The following is a 16115-nucleotide window of genomic DNA, read 5'->3' as shown; positions in this document are numbered from 1 at the left end:
TTACCTCTTCCGTGTTGGCCTTGGGACGGGTTGACGGGGGCGCTGGGAGCGAGCGTATTCGCCTTTTTTACCACAATGGTGGCAAAAAATGAATACGCTCGATCCCAACGCCCCCGCCAACTCATTTCACGGTCAACACGGAGGAGGTAAATACTATCCTTTGGAATAGTGACTAGCATATAAGGGAGACATTTACCTCGACTTTACCGAGATTCGAACCCCAGACCTCATGGTGACAACACCTCATGTGTTAGCCACTAGACTATCCCGAGAAGACTCCAACATGATTTCATGCAACATATGTACGTGGAGACAAGAATTACCTAGGACTAGGAGGACAACATCAAGGTGTTGTTTTATGAAATTATACCAATCTCATATCTATTTTTCAGAAAGCATTCATCTCACTAATACACTTCTCTGCCATAAAGGTGCATTCATTCTATCTCCTAATCTGATGACAAAAAACGATTCACTCATCCCAATACCTCTACCAGTATGTCCATCCCCAGACCACTTTTGTCTCCTAACTTGCACCTTCACAACATTCTTCTTCTATGTCTTTTATTTTGAATTTGATACCATACAAGCATGTACACCTTCCTAGGCTTTAGCAATTTGCTAGCCTTTTGCCTCAATTTATTTACTAACCCCAGAGATTAAGAAACTGAGCTTTCACGTTTACAGTCACAATTCTTTTTTTTGCTTTGTTTCTTAGGATGTGGTATAAATATACACTTCAAACAAGGAGAATTCCAAGCAAATTCCTTATTAAGTTTTAATAAGTTTTACATGTATATATAGTCCAAACAATAAAACTGCTAATGTGAATCAATTGTTAAGGCTTAGCCCCATTAATTGAAAGGGATGTGCCTCTTGTCATCTCCACGTAGGTGGCATAGTCCCTATAATGCATTGTGTAAAGGGTGCTCTGGTAGCGAGTAACATGAAGTCTCATGCGAAGGGATTCATTTATCGCACCATCATAGCCTGCCTTCCTCATAAGTGAATCAATGGTTTCTGTCTTTGTCCAACCTGATTCCAAAAATATAGTGGAAAGCACAAGGTCTATCATGCTATTGTCATCAGGTAAAGCAGCGATTTATAACAAAATAAATGAAGGTGATTTTGGATGCTCTGGGTTGGGCCTAAGGTTTTAAAAGATAGAAGGAATAAAAACATTATAAGCTTCGGAAGAGATTTTAAGGTAAAATGTCATTTCAAGCACCGCTATTTGCCTATTTAATATAGGGATCACTTCTCAATTCTGTGGTTTCACAATGCCGCAAAGGAGACATGAGAAGTTTATGCGACAAATTCCAACTTCAGATAAAGGAATGCTTGTACTGATTTAAAAAGCAAGTCAAACAAAGTAGCTGAGATAATCATATACGATGAAAAATTATACCTTCCTGAGCAGGAACCTCGGGCAAGTATGTTGCACTGCACTCCATATTGCAATCAGGATCAACAAATTCAATTATCAATCCATGCTTACCAATCTGGAGGAGATGGGGATGGGACAATTATTGAATTACTGCTAGTTCAAGGCCTTAGTAGTCAAATTCAGTCTTGAATGAAATGAAAGCTTCAGCATGAATAAATACTGCAATGAAAACTAATGTAGAAGAAGCATACTTCCCAATCAAGGTAGTGGAATGCAGATTCATAGTTGGTTAGTATAGATACGGTGCATTCCAAATATGGTAACTCCTTAGGCTGGATAGGAGGAAACCGATGGTCCCTCAGAGCACTGCAAGAAGACAAAATTATCCATCATTTACAGTTTCCAACAAAAATACAATTACAGTAATAACACATTATGTATAGCAGAAAAATGATATATCCTTGTGAATGCACTATCTTATCTCATATGCATTAGTCACTGGATTTTATTAATTTGACCAGAGAGAAAAATAGGTTTCAAGGCGAAACTAGTTCAAGATGAAGATTTTTTAGGAGAAACATGTTTAAAAAACAGGAAGGTTCATTTTACTAATGGCATCAGCTGTTTTTTCTATACCATACGGATAACACCTATTTCACCTGATATGCAATAACAAACTTTATATAACAGTAAAATTAGATTTTCTAAATTCTGGATTCGTAAGCCTTCAACCTTATGACCAGAGAATTCACACCATATCACTGGTACTGCTCCAGGACAAATATTAATCAAAATCTCTTAGCCCGGAGAGTAATATCATTAGTTTCATACATCAAAGTGAAATCAGTAATTGGATAACAATGAAAAAAATATTAGGGTATTATGAGAAACTAAACTATTCAGGTAAAGCTTCTAAGATCAAAAGAAGATATAGCACCTTAGATAGTTGCATAGATAAATCTTTGTTTAATGGTACAGAATGTAGTAGATAGCAATCCCAGTTGATGTGCTTATAAATTTGTCATATTTTGTAGTGACTAATTGGTCAAAAGATATAGCATATTGGAGAATACCTAGTTAATGCATAGTCACGGAAACCATCAACTATGCAGTGGGCTTCCAAAGTCCCAATACAACCACGGAGATGCGGTTCTGCTCCATTCACTGCTTTCTTCCAAGTCACAAATAATGGGCTGAGACACAAATAATAGGTTCATAGGATATACTAATCAAATGGAAGTATCCTCTACTCTATGCACATACATATTGACCAAAATAAAGTTGATGTCAGTAGTTCCGCAATTAGGATCATGCATCATTTAGTTATTTAAGGTCTAAGGCACTAATTTTATTAATTCATCTAGTTTGTCAAAGTGTGCTTCAGTGAGAGCATATTAACAAAAAGCAAAAAACGAAGAATGTCTATATCAAATCAGCCATGGCAGTACCATGATTGTAAAATATATGATGAGTTAATTTGTTTACAACTACTGCAGGAATTAGACAAGGTCAACATATCTCAAAAATAATTAAGGAATATTACAATTATCAAGAGCTTAAAGTCCACTTTTAATTAATCAACAAACTGAAAACTAAATCACACTTCCAGATAAACAATGTTGGCCAAAGCAGAATAAAATTCAAAGAATTCAGAATAAAGTACTATGTCTATTTGTGTCCAGGAAAGAAAGGATAACTATTTTTAAAGATTAAACTACAATCCAAAGATAGAAAAATCAAAAGAACGACATGGTAGAAGTAATCAAATTGAGTTATGTCAAAAGCCTGAAACCCAACAGTGATCATGAGGGAAATTAATACACTATTTAGCTAGTTATCTGAAGGTCTAAAAAAGTGTGATCGATGTACAAAATCTAGGAGATCAAAATTGTTTAGAAGATTATGGTTGGTGCAATATACTCAATTTAGTGTTGTTATTCCACAGGTTGATATTTTGAGATGTTTTGATATTTGCTCAGAATGTTAGGAACAATATGTTGGTGCAATCACGTTGTGAGGAACATGATTGAGGTGAAGTTAGGCCAATGTGTGAATTAGGTAAATCTTGATTGGATACGATATTGAATGAAGTCCAGGTGAGTCAAGATCGACTGGACATTTGGCAACCGAAAAATCCAACATGAAATTAGCGGAAAGTCAGGTGTAGGTTAGGTGTTGATAAGTGGAAAGTCCAACACTAAATTGGTAAGGAGAAAATCCAGCAATAGAAATTCTAAGATGTGCTGGTAGTGGAAGACGATGTCAAAGTTGACAGATTGATTGAATGTTTCACAAGTGATGGACGTCAAAGAAGTCAAGATTGACTAGATGTTTTGCAAATAAAGGACAGGTAGGTCAAAGATTGAATGCTAGATAAGTGGAAGTCTTAGAAGAGTTGCTTCTAAAACATGGAAAATGAAGGTGGACCTTAGGTTAGACATATGAAAGTCCCTTGAGGTTAGGCAAGATGGACATGAGGCCGGGGAAGTGGAAATCTTGGTGAGTCAATGTTGGTTCCCACTGGGAAAATGAAGAAGCTCTAAGGGTCTAGCCTAGGCCTCTAGACAATAGAAGTTTTGATATATCAAGGTAGACGGATACAAGGCAAACAAGGAAATCTTGGAGACATGATCTCAGCACAAGAAATCTCGAAGGCGATGCCTTTTGGTAAGACGAGAAAGTCCTAGAGATATGGAGCTTTTAGCGGGAAAAGTTAGTAAGAAGAAAGTCCGTAAGTGACCTAGAGTCTAGGGTTTAGGTAGACTTACTTAGGTCAGGAATCAGCATTGGATTTGGTTGAAGCCAAGGTTTCAACCGACTAAAGTATGATTTCAATTGACTAATACCAGATTTCCAACAAACAAACCTTTGTGTTAGGGGGTCAGTCGACTTAGGCATGACTGGACCACTCATAGATAAGATCAACCAACTAATAACTCAAATATTATAGTAAATTAGACGACTAAGTAGAGAATCAGTCAACTCAAGTATAAGTTGCAAGCCAAGCAATCAACTATGTACAGGTTCAGTTGACTAATCGATGAATTTTGGTAAGTAGCTGTTGGCAGCAAGAGCTGTATAAAGAGAGGATGGGAGAATTTTGGAAGCATTCTTGATCATTTAAAAGAAATAGAATGCAAGCAACAACAAATGAAAGCTAGCTAAAAAGAATCTCCAACATTGTAACCTTTTCTTATTGTTGTTATTCATTATTCTTTATCTTGCTCTTATTGGTAGGAGAGAAGGTAAAAATGATAGAGAACTCGGATTTAAAATTATGATACACAAGGAGTAAAACAAGAAATGAAGTAGGTATTATTGTAAATAGTTCACTAAAGGATGAAATAATGAGAGTAGTTAGAAAGGGGTATAGGATTATACCTCTCGAGATAATAGTGATGAAAGAAACTATTAATATAGCACATATGCACCTCAAGTAGAATTAGATAAAGACAACAAATCTAAGTTTTGGAATGACTTAGATGAGGTATTACAAATATTTTATCAAATGAAATAATTTTAATAGGAGAAGATCTAAATGGACAAGTAGAAGCAAAAAACGAGAAATATGATAAGATGCATGGGGTTATGGATTTGAAATAAAAAAGGAAAAAAGGAAAACTATATTAGTAGAGCCGTCAATTTGGGTTGGGCCCGTCGGGTTGGCCCGCCCCGCCAAACAATTTAAGCGGGTTGGGTTGGAATTTTATCAACCCAAGTCCGCTGTGGGCCGACCCGCCTAGGCCCGCGACCCACGTGGGTCGGCCCGCTCGGGCTTGGGTTGGCCCACGGGTTGAAAAACATATGTAAGCTAAGTTTTAGGTCAATTTATTATCTTTCTTTGTTATAATTTTGAAAAAAAAATAGTATTTTTCATCCAACATAAGTACTCATTTGTGTTCATTTATATTTAAAATACATGTTTATGTATACATTTAATTGTAGAAAACTTTTTCGAAGTAAAATGTTGAAAATATGAAATATTTTTTAATTTTTTTAAAAATTTTTGATGGGCCCGCGGGTGGGCCCGCCAAACCCGCAACCCGCCTTAGAATGGGTTGGGTTGGAAATTTCCTAACCCGCCAAGTTGGCGGGTTGGCCCGCCCCGCCCCGCCCCGCCAAATGGTTAGCCCGCCACAGGCCGACCCGCCCCGTCACGGGTTGACCCGTCTGACAGCTCTATATATTAGGGGGTATTTGGTTGGTGGGTTTGGGAATGAGGGAATGGAATGGTAGTAAAAGATAGTGTTTAGATTGTGATTTTGGGAATGACAATTTGGGAATGATTTCCAGATTTATGGGAATCAGCCAAACCCATATCACTAGGTGGGTTTCATTCTCATTCTCATTCACATTCCACCTTACTATCAAACTCATACTCATAGTCATTCCAGCCATTTAACCAAACGCCGCCTTAGATTTTATGATAGCATATGAACTTATACTAACTAATATATTTTTCAAAAAAAAAGAGGAGAACACTTGGACACATACAAAAGTGCGAATAATAAGTCATAAATTGACTTTCTAATAGTTATGAAGAAAAATAAAAAGATTTATAAATATTATTAGGTCGTCCCTACATAGGTTAGTAATATTGAATATGCGCCTTAAACATAGTATCAATAGAAAAAAAATATGCACAACTCCTAGAATAATTGGTGGAAGTTAAAAGATGGGAGACAAAACATATTCAAGGAGATGGTAGGAGTACAAGAATTAAGAGAAATACATAGTGACTCTAATATGGCATGGCATAAGATGACATTAAAATTAAAAATGATAGCAAAGAGTGTACTCGATGAGTCAAAAGGATGTGTACCACCAAATAAAGAACCATGGTGGTGGAATGAGAAAGTAAAGAAAAAAAAGTGAAGGAAAAACAATTGGCATATAAGGAATTATACACTTGTAAGAATAAAGAAAACTTTAAAAACTATATAATCGTTAAAAAGAGGTACAAAACAATGAATGAAGGCCAGAATTAAACATTTATATCGCCAACTGGATACAAAAGAAGAGGAAAAGGATATTTATAAAATAACTATAGCGAGAGAGAAAGGAAGACAAGAGGTCTTATTCAAATAAGATGGATTAAAGATGATATTATTGAATGAAGAGAAAACAAAAAAGTGATGAAAAAGATATTCTCATTCACTTTTTAATGAAAATTTAGGTAACCAACTTAACTTAGATAAAGTTTAAGTAACCAACTTAACTTAGATAATTGAAGTTGGTCAAAGGAGCATAGAAATTTAAATTTTTATCGTAGAATTCAAACTTCAAAAGTAGAACAAGTTTTAAATGGGATACAAATTAAAAAAGATGTAGAGATACAGATGTGTTTAAGGAAACAAGATATTGAATGTCTTACAAAATTATTAATCTGATATTAAAAACGAAGAAAATGTGTATATCAATGAAGGGTAAGTACTCTAGTTCTCTTATATAAAAATAAAAGAGATGTATAAAATTGTGCAAACTATAGAGTATTAAACTAATAAGTCATGTCATAAAACTTTGGGAAAGAGTAATAGAAAAAAAAAAGTAAGAAGACCAGACTGAAAATCAATTTAAATTTATGCCTAGAAGGTCAACAATAGAAACTATATATCTTCTTAGGCAACTAATTGAAAAGTATCAAGAATAGAAGAAAGATTTGCATATGATATTCGTTGACCTACAAAAACTTATGAAAGAGTTCCAAGCGAAATTATATGGAGAATTCTCGAAAAGAGATATATTAGTGTAACATATATTGAACCAATTGAGGATATATACAAAAAAAAAATGATAATGGTGAAGACTTCAAGCAGATTAATCAAATCATTTCCCATAAAAATGGGGTAACATCAAAAAGCAACTCTAAGTCTCAATCTTTTACACTAATCATGGGCGAACGGAACACATCCAAGACACGATAAGGTGGTGCATATTGTTTGCAGCTGATGTTGTTTTAGTAGATAAGACACGTGAAGTGAAGGAGTAAATGCTAAATTCGAATCCCGACAAAAAACACTAGAAGTAAAAAGTTTTAAGTGTGGTAGAGTAAAGATAGAATATATGAAATTTAAGTTTAGCAATATTAGACTAATGAGACAATTGTTAAGATAGGAAATGACGAATTGTTATCTGAAAGTTTTTAAGTATTTAGGATTATTTTTACAAAAGAATTTAAAAATTAAAAAAGATGTCTTACATAAAATAAAGATGGTTGAAATGAAGGAGATTGTCAGATGTTCTATGTGATTGTAAAATACCTCAAAAATTTAAAGGAAAGTTCTACAAAACAACGGTTAGATCTGTTATATTATATAAAATTAAATGTTGGTTATAACTTGAGCACATGAGCAAAAAATGAAAGTTGCAGAGATGAGAATGTTAAGGTGGATGTGCAGACATACAAGAATTGACAGAATAAAAAATGAAAACATTAGAGAGAAAATCGGAGCTGCACCTATTGAGGGAAAACTCTAAGAGACACATTTAAGATGGTACGGATAATGCACTTAGACGACCAATAAATGTTCCAGTTAAACAATATGAAACTATAACAAATATGCACATCAAACAACAACAAAAATCAAGCCTTATCCCACTAGGTGGGGTCGGCTATATGGATCATTTTACATCATTGGGCTCTATCCTCTACTATATCATCATCTATACATAAACAAATTTACTCTTGTTTTATTGTTGCTAACCAAATCTTTTTTGGTCTTCCTCTTCCTCGTTTAATGTGCATATTTGTCATAATTTCAAATTACATAATTGAAACATTTATTGATCATCTAAGTATATATCTGTATCATCTTAAACATGTCTCTTGGAGTTTTTCCTCAATAGATGCAACTCCGACTTTCTTTCTAATGCTCTCATTTCTTATTTTATCCATCCTCATATATACATACATCCACCTTAACATCTTCATTTCTGTAAGTCTCATCTTTTGTTCATGTGCTTGAGTCATAGCCCTGCATTCATAATTACATAGCATAGCAAGTCTAACTGTCGTTTTGTAGAACTTTCCTTTAAGTTTTAAAGATACTTTACAATCACATAAAACAATCGACGCTCTTCTCCATTTCAACCATCCTACTTATATTCTATATAAAGCATCTCTCTCAATTCCTCCGTCATTTTAAAAAAATGATCTTAAATACTTAAAGTTGTTCAAAATAACTTATCATCTCCTATCTTAACAATTATTTCATTACGTTTAATATTGCTAAACTTAATTCCATATATTTTGTCTTTACTCTACTAAACCTAAAACCTTTCACTTCTAGTGTTTCTTGTCAAAATTCTAATTTAGTATTTACTCTTTCACGTGTCTCATCTACTAAAACAATATTATCTACAAATAACATACACCACGGTACTGTATCTTGAATATATTTATTTAAATATAGATGATAATATAGTAGAGGATAGAACTCAATAGGTAAAAGGATTTATATAGTCGACCTCACCTAGTAGGATAAAGCTTGGTTGTTGTTTGTTGTTGCTCTTAATTGTATTTTTCAACCTTCGAGAGGCACCTAAGACGGAGAAAGTATAGAGGGAATCTAGGAGTAATCCACCAAAGGATTATAGACCATAAAATAAGAACTAGGGATTTTGAACCACATAAATAGTCATGTTGGATTTGTATTCATCTATTTTGTTACATCCTAACACAATTATAGAATTGAACGTCAAAAAAGAGCAATCAATAATTCACCCCACTCCCACCATCCTCTAGTTGGCTTAATCAATCTAACAAGCTAAGCTAGGAAGCTATGAAAGCCTTAATGATCAATCAAGCAAGTTGCTAAAGGAGTCATTCTTCAGGACTAATTGCGAAGAGTGAACAAGGCTAGAGAAGTAGAGAATCCACTCGAATCAAAATGGAATTTGAAGATAGATTTGACTATGACACTCCGTTTCCACTGTCGTTTGCATTAGGAGGCTTCTTCTATTGAAAGATAAGAATGGAGACCTTCATGCATATGAACATCGAGAATTTGTTTGCCTTGAGAAAGACTAGGCATGCCAAGATTTAGCTTAACTAGGTATTTAGCAAGTGATGGAAGTCCAATCAAATAAAGGTTGACAAACATATCAAGGTTGATCGGATATTTGAAAGTCTAGTCAAGATTGACTAAATGCTTAGTACATAAGGGAGGCAGGTCAAGATTGACTAAATGTTTGACATGTGATGAAAGTCTAGGCAAGCAGCTAAGATTGACCAAATGCTTAGCAAATAAAGAAAGTTTAAGTAGATCAAAATTGACTAGATGTTAGGCGGGTCAAAGTTGGTTGATGTGGAGGTTCTAACAGGTCAAGGTAGACCTAAGGTTAGGCAAGTAGAAGTCCTATTAGGTCAAAGTGAACCTAAAGCTAGGCAAATGGAACCCCTAGCAGATTAAAGTGCAAGTGAAAGTCCTCGTAGGTCAAGATAGACATAAGGCTGGGTAAATAAAAGTTTTGGTGAATCAAGGTTGACTAACACTAGGAAAAAAATAATAAAGTTTTAGAGGCCTAAGAAAGTCCTCGTAGGTAAGTTTGGCCAATGCTAGGCAGATATGGAGGTCTTAGAGATATAGTCTCTAGGCAAATGAAATCCCAGAAGTAAAACCTCTTAGCAAGATAAGCTCAGAGGTAATGAAACTCTTGGTAAGGGAACCTATGAAAGATGAGAGTCTCCAAGTGACTTAGAGCTTAGGGTTTGGATAGACTTCACTTAGGAAGGACTCAACTTTAAAGTTGGCTGAAATCAAGGTTTAAGTCAACAAATGGTTAAGCCGACCAAGTTGTCGACCTAGGTTCGATTACTAACAGATAGAAAGTTTCTATTCAGGGATCACTCAACTAACCAAACGACTGAGGTATGACTAGTCAATAGATAGTTAAGATTAGTTAACTAATACAACTACAAGAATCTAGAGTCACTAATATAACATGTTAAGAACATAATGTGATTTAAATGTTATAACAGAACAATCGATTGGATAGGGAATCAATTAGTCAAATGGTCAACTATATGAAGGTTCTCAATTTAACTAATGCAATTAGTCAACTCAGGAAACTTACGAGTTGACTAATAATTTCAGCAAGTAACTATTGGCAACAAAATTATAGCGAAAGGTAATTACAATCACCCCAAACACCCCTTACCGCCTGTCTCAGGTTATGTGAAGAGAGGTAAATCACGAGATCAATTTATAGTTGATTGCCAAGTGGCTTGAAGGTGGGAGGAGTTTTTAATTGTTGGCAACAAAAACTCTATACAAAGGAGGATCTTGATCATTCAAAAGAGATAAAACTCAAGCAACAATAAGTGAAAGCTAGCCAAAGAGCGACTTCAATCATGTAAGCTTTTCTTATTGTTAAATTTATTATTTTTATCTTATTTTGTTCCTCTTTATTGTAAGCAAGGTTGGAAGAGGTTTCTCCACCTCCAAAAGGTATCCAAGTAGGAGAAAGTATAGAGAGATTCCAGGAGTGACCCACTAAAGGATCATAAGTTGTAGAGTAGAAATTGGGCATACATACCAAATGTGCTTGTTTGTATTTGTGCTTTGAGTTTATGTTTATCATGTTTTCTTGCTTACTAACACAACTAGCTTCATTGATCCAACAATTACCGCTGTGATTTCAAACATATGAATAATCCAAATGCAATATTCAGAAAAGTATGGTAGTACACAACTTGGAAATAACTTTAATTAAGAATCTATATTTGACGAATAAGTAAAAATGACTTCTTTGCAACTTTATTCTCATACCTTCTTGCTTAGATAGAAAACCATCTCATATGTCAAACTAATTAGCTCTAGAAAGTTAGTCCCCATAAAAAACTCAATCCATTTGAAAATTGCTAAGAATTTTAAATGTTTGTGATTTTCCATATGAAACGTGTTGATTCTCTTTAGCTCACTTTCTTATTTTAAATTTTTCATTAATTTTAAAATTTACTCACTAGAGCCTATGCTTGCACCTCGTAAGTGTTATAGAAGAAAACCATAATTTTGGCCATGTTTTCAGATTATTTATTGTATAACAAGAAAAATTTAGGCTGAACAACTTGAGCCCGGCAAGAGAAATATCTCACGCAATAATCCAACCTAAAAGGGTCAGCTAATCAGAGGAAAAACCAAAAAAAATATAAAGGATTCTAACATGCAAATCTAAGCCCGTTAGTTTGAGATTGAGGAAGGGGGCATTAAAATCCTGAACATGCAGAATTCAGGGACCCATAGCCACTGGTACCATGCAAAACATCTGCACAAAAAATTAAAATCGTCAACTTCTAACCAAAGACTGAAGTAATAGTAGTTGTCAGGACATACAGAGCCGAAGCCAGGATGCCACTGCAACATAAACTGAGGCTCATAGAGCACTCACAGGACATCTTTCCTTCTTCGTTCTCCTATGAGCATAGCGAAGATGCATAGGGAAATCTAAAATTCAAGTGCGACCAATGAAAATAAACGCACTGGGGGTTACGATCGGTTGCAGAATAAAGGAAGAAAAAAAAATAAACACACTGCACCAGATGAGATGATATATTGCCACGACAAGGATCTATAGAATTGGCAAAAACTCCCAACATGAGTCACAGATGTCCTTTGAAAACCTAGCAAATCTGTTGTGCCCTACGTCTCAAGTTCAACGAGCACGAAATCATAGGATCATAAAAAGAAAAAAAAAAAGTTGCCATGAATCCCATGATTGATGGTGCAGCAGCAGCAAGGGAAGAAATCCAAGAGAAAAGGGAAGGAATCGTACTGGTGGCCTTCCTCGAACACCGGGGACGGCACCTGCTCGCTGTTGTAGTGAGCGACAAGGGTGTCAAAGCAGTAGACCGCCATTTCCCGATTAGCCGTCACCATCCTACAGCTCGATGCGAGGGGAGACGGACAACCCACGGCTCACCGCCGCCGGTTTCCGATAGTCCAATCAGGAACGGCGATCTCGCCCTTGTTCCACTCGTAGTCCCAACGCCAATATAGATTCCCTTCGCTCGTGGAATTGTTTTTTTTTTTTTAATTTAAGTTGGCACAGGGATAATTGAGGAAGCCGAATCAGTAGTTTTTTTTTTTATGTCAAATCGTACATTAAAAAAAATCATCCGTAAAAAATTAAAATTTAATTCTTATATGTCTCAGAAATTAAGAATACAGATGCACCATTATCCCAGTTTCATCCTTGGAATTCTTTTTAATTAATACCGTGTATCTAAATCTTCGGCTCAATTAATTATAGAATGATGAATCTAGTTCCACTAAAATTATCTATCAATCATTTGAATAAATAAATAAAAACAAACATAAAAATTCATTCTAATAATTAACATTCTTACCGTGTATCTAAACCTATTGTAACTATAGTAAAGAGGAAGAGGACCAAAAAAAAAAAAAATTACCACACAAGTTTTAATTGTTCCCCTCTAGTTTATCACTATGCCTCCTCGACGTATTCCCAGTAATTTTTTAATCAAAATTGTTGACGAGTGGCTCATATTTGGATGAAGGGATGTCATGGAAGAAAAATCTGTTAAGATTTTTCGTAATAAAATTCTGTTAAGATTTTATATAACAGAATTTTGTTATGTTTTTCATAACAAATTCTGTTACGTTTTTACCGGGTCTGGGGGTTTAGCAGTATTTATAGGGATCATTGTAAACCCATTGTAGATCAGACAACACAAGAATCATTAGATGTGATTCTCTTGTGTAGAAGAGAATTCTAATAAAGCTTCGGCCGTTTTGTGGAGTAGGCAAGTCGCCGAACCACGGTAACTCTTTTTCTTTCTCTTCTTCTTCTCCTTCCTGGTGTTTGCTCTCTTTTGTGCGTCTTTGTCTTGTTGTTCCGCGCGATCTCTTTTCTCTCTTCCTCTTCTTCCGCGGTTCAGAAAGGTTGAGAGATATTGCCCTCTCTTTGCACAACAATTGGTATCAGAGCTCCAGGTTTTTGGCAGATTTCTTCAACATGTCGGGGACGACTTCTGCGAAGTTTGATATGGTGAAGTTTGACGGAACCAGAAACTTTGGATTATGGCAGAGAAGGGTCAAGGACTTGTTGGTGCAACAAGGCATGGTGAAGGCGCTAGGAGAAAGAAAATCGGAAAGCATGGAGAAATCAGATTGGGAAGAACTTCAGGCGAAGGCAGTAGCAACAATCAGGCTTTATCTTACGGATGACGTGATGTACCATGTCATGGACGAGGAGTCACCGGTGACAGTTTGGCAAAAGCTGGAAAGCCAATACATGTCAAAATCATTGACAAACAAGCTGTATCTCAAGCAGAAATTATTCGGGCTGAAGATGACAGAAGGAACCGATCTGAGCCAGCACATCAACGTATTCAACCAGATTGTAAGTGATCTGAAGCGGATTGATGTGAAGATCGAAGACGAAGACAAGGCGCTGATGTTGTTGAATTCTCTACCTTCATCTCCTACGTACGAGAATTTGGTTACTACTTTGATGTGGGGTAAGGAAACTCTCAAATTGGAGGAGATCACAAGTGCGTTGCTAGGTTTTCACCAAAGGAAGAAAACAAGCGATGAAATTTCTCAAGGAGAAGGACTTGTGGTAAATAGCAATCAAGAGCGTGGTAAGAGCAAATCTCGACATGGATATGACAACAACAACAAGACTCGTTCTAAGTCGAGAAGGAAGAAGGTGATCACGTGCTACAAATGTGGAGGTAAAGGTCATATCAAGAAAAATTGTCCAGAGATAAAGAAATATGTTGCAGAGAACAAAAGTAGTTCGGCAAAGTCTGCAAACATAGTTGAAGAAGAAAATTCAGAAAGCGGTGATGGAGATATGCTATCAGTTATGTCAAGTTCGGAGCAGCTGACGGATGCATGGATTTTAGACTCTGCATGTTCATATCACATGACTCCAAACAAGGATTGGTTTGACACCTATAGGGCAGTGGATTCTGGTTCAGTGTTGATGGGAAACGTTGCATCATGCAAGGTTATCGGCATAGGGAATGTCAGAATCAAGATGTTTGATGGTGTGATCAGAACTTTATGTGATGTCAGATATATACCAGAGCTAAGGAAGAACTTGATCTCACTAGGCACACTAGATGGTATTGGTTGTAATTACAAATCAGTGAGCAAGATGATGAAGGTCAGCAAGGGAGCTCTTATGATAATAACAAGACAAAAGGTAGCAGGAAACATCTACAAATTGATAGGGACTACAGTTGTAGGTAGAGCCACCTTAGTGTTGTCTGAATCAGACAGTTCTGTCTTGTGGCATATGCGGCTAGGGCATATGGGTGAACGTGGGATGCTAGAACTTCACAAGAGAGATTTGTTGAACGGTATCAAGACGTGTAAATTTAAATTCTGCAAATTCTGTGTTCTTGGGAAACAAAGCAAAGTGCAATTCAAGATGGCAGCAAACAAGACGGAGGAGATTCTGGACTACATACATACGGATCTCTGCGGACCAGCCGGTATAGAATCACGTGAAGGGCACTTGTATTTTATGAGTTTTACTGATGATTTCTCATGAAAGGTATGGGTATACTTTATGCGTCACAAGTCAGAAACTTTTGCAAAGTTTAAATTGTGGAAAACTGAAGTAGAGAACTAGACCGGAAGGAAGATCAAATGCCTTAGGTCAGATAATGGGACTGAGTACACAGATTCAAAGTTTCAGGAATTCTGTGAGCAGCATGGGATAATGAGGCATTTCTCGGTTCGCAGGACACCTCAGCAGAATGGGGTAGCGGAAAGGTTGAACAGGACAATCATTGAGAAGGCAAGATGTCTCAGGCTGAATGCAGGGCTTGCAAAGAATCTCTGGGTGGAAGCAGTTAACATGACATGTTATCTCATTAATAGATCACCAAGGGCAGCACTAGAAGGCAAAGTATCAGAGGAAGTATGGACAGGGAATCAAGTAGAATACTCTCATCTTCGAGTTTTTGGATGTCTAGCCTATATGCATATATCTAGTGAGGAAAGATCAAAGCTGGATGCAAAGTCAAAGCAATGCATTTTTCTGGGCTATCAGAAAGGAGTTAAAGGCTTCAAGCTTTGGGATCCTAAGGCAAACAAGGTGGTGATCAGCAGAGATGTGGTGTTTGACGAGAAAACTATGTTACAACGTACTCAGGAAGAAGGAAAGGAAACACCACAAAGCAACAAAGAGAAAGATATTGTGCAGGTGGAGCTAGAGACTCATGACTTCGATGATTCTAGCTCAGAGCACATGGAGCATCGCACTATAGCTAGTGGTAGAACGAGACGAGTCGTAAAACCACCCACTAGATACGGATTCGAAGACTTGGTATCTTATGCACTTACCACTAGTAGCGGAGACCCTACATCTTTTCAGGAGGCAATACATAGCTCTGAGAAGGACAGGTGGACGGGTGCTATGGCAGAGGAGATAGAGTCGTTGCATAAGAACCAAACGTGGGATCTAGTGGAACTTCCTGAAGGAGAGAAAGCTATAGGGTGCAAGTGGATATTCAAGAAGAAAGAAGCAATGTCAGAGGGAGAAGAAGTGAAGTTTAAGGCTCGGTTGGTAGCAAAGGGTTATTCACAAAGAAAGGGGATTGACTATGAAGAAATTTTCTCTCCAGTGGTAAGACATACGTCAATTAGAGCGGTATTAGCTTTGGTGGCACATCACGATTTGTATTTGGAGCAAATGGATGTGAAGACGGCATTTCTTCATGGAAATTTGGAGGAGCAGATTTTTATGTCAC

The 16115-nt window shown here is 36.5% G+C and overlaps 1 protein-coding gene and 1 long non-coding RNA gene across 3 annotated transcripts; both read right to left on the bottom strand.

The window, feature by feature from the left end:
• Nucleotides 1–746: 746 nt before the first annotated feature.
• On the bottom strand, nt 747–12424 carry LOC121969763 (uncharacterized protein At2g38710-like). 2 transcript variants are annotated; one of them, XM_042519999.1, is made up of 5 exons: nt 12161–12423; nt 2461–2580; nt 1639–1753; nt 1409–1502; nt 747–1035 (listed from the first exon to the last, which is right to left on the bottom strand). In XM_042519999.1, exons 1-5 carry the CDS (start codon nt 12262–12264, stop codon nt 839–841), a joined length of 630 nt encoding a protein of 209 aa, XP_042375933.1. In that variant the 5' UTR covers nt 12265–12423; the 3' UTR covers nt 747–838. The 2 variants fall into 2 exon arrangements, with proteins under 2 accessions (XP_042375933.1, XP_042375934.1); XM_042520000.1 differs by lacking the exon at nt 2461–2580 and having other exon boundaries at nt 12161–12424.
• On the bottom strand, nt 8344–12154 carry LOC121969764. Its single transcript, XR_006108643.1, has 3 exons — nt 11925–12154; nt 11777–11832; nt 8344–11653 (listed from the first exon to the last, which is right to left on the bottom strand). It is a non-coding gene; the product is annotated as an uncharacterized LOC121969764 (long non-coding RNA).
• Nucleotides 12425–16115: the final 3691 nt, after the last annotated feature.

This window comes from Zingiber officinale, chromosome 4A, assembly GCF_018446385.1.
Source record: "Zingiber officinale cultivar Zhangliang chromosome 4A, Zo_v1.1, whole genome shotgun sequence".
Lineage (NCBI taxonomy): Eukaryota > Viridiplantae > Streptophyta > Magnoliopsida > Zingiberales > Zingiberaceae > Zingiber > Zingiber officinale.
The sequence above is the reverse complement of the archived record's forward strand: the minus strand, read 5'-3'. Positions and strand labels throughout refer to the sequence as shown.

Coding starts and splice junctions, on each gene's coding strand:
- LOC121969763 (XM_042519999.1), bottom strand. CDS start 12,264: ATGGTGACGGCTAATCGGGAAATGGCGGTCTACTGCTTTGACACCCTT. Junction 2,581..12,160: donor GTGTTCGAGGAAGGCCACCA/GTACGATTCCTT, acceptor TTTGTGTCTCAG/CCCATTATTTGTGACTTGGA. Junction 1,503..1,638: donor TCCACTACCTTGATTGGGAA/GTATGCTTCTTC, acceptor CATCTCCTCCAG/ATTGGTAAGCATGGATTGAT.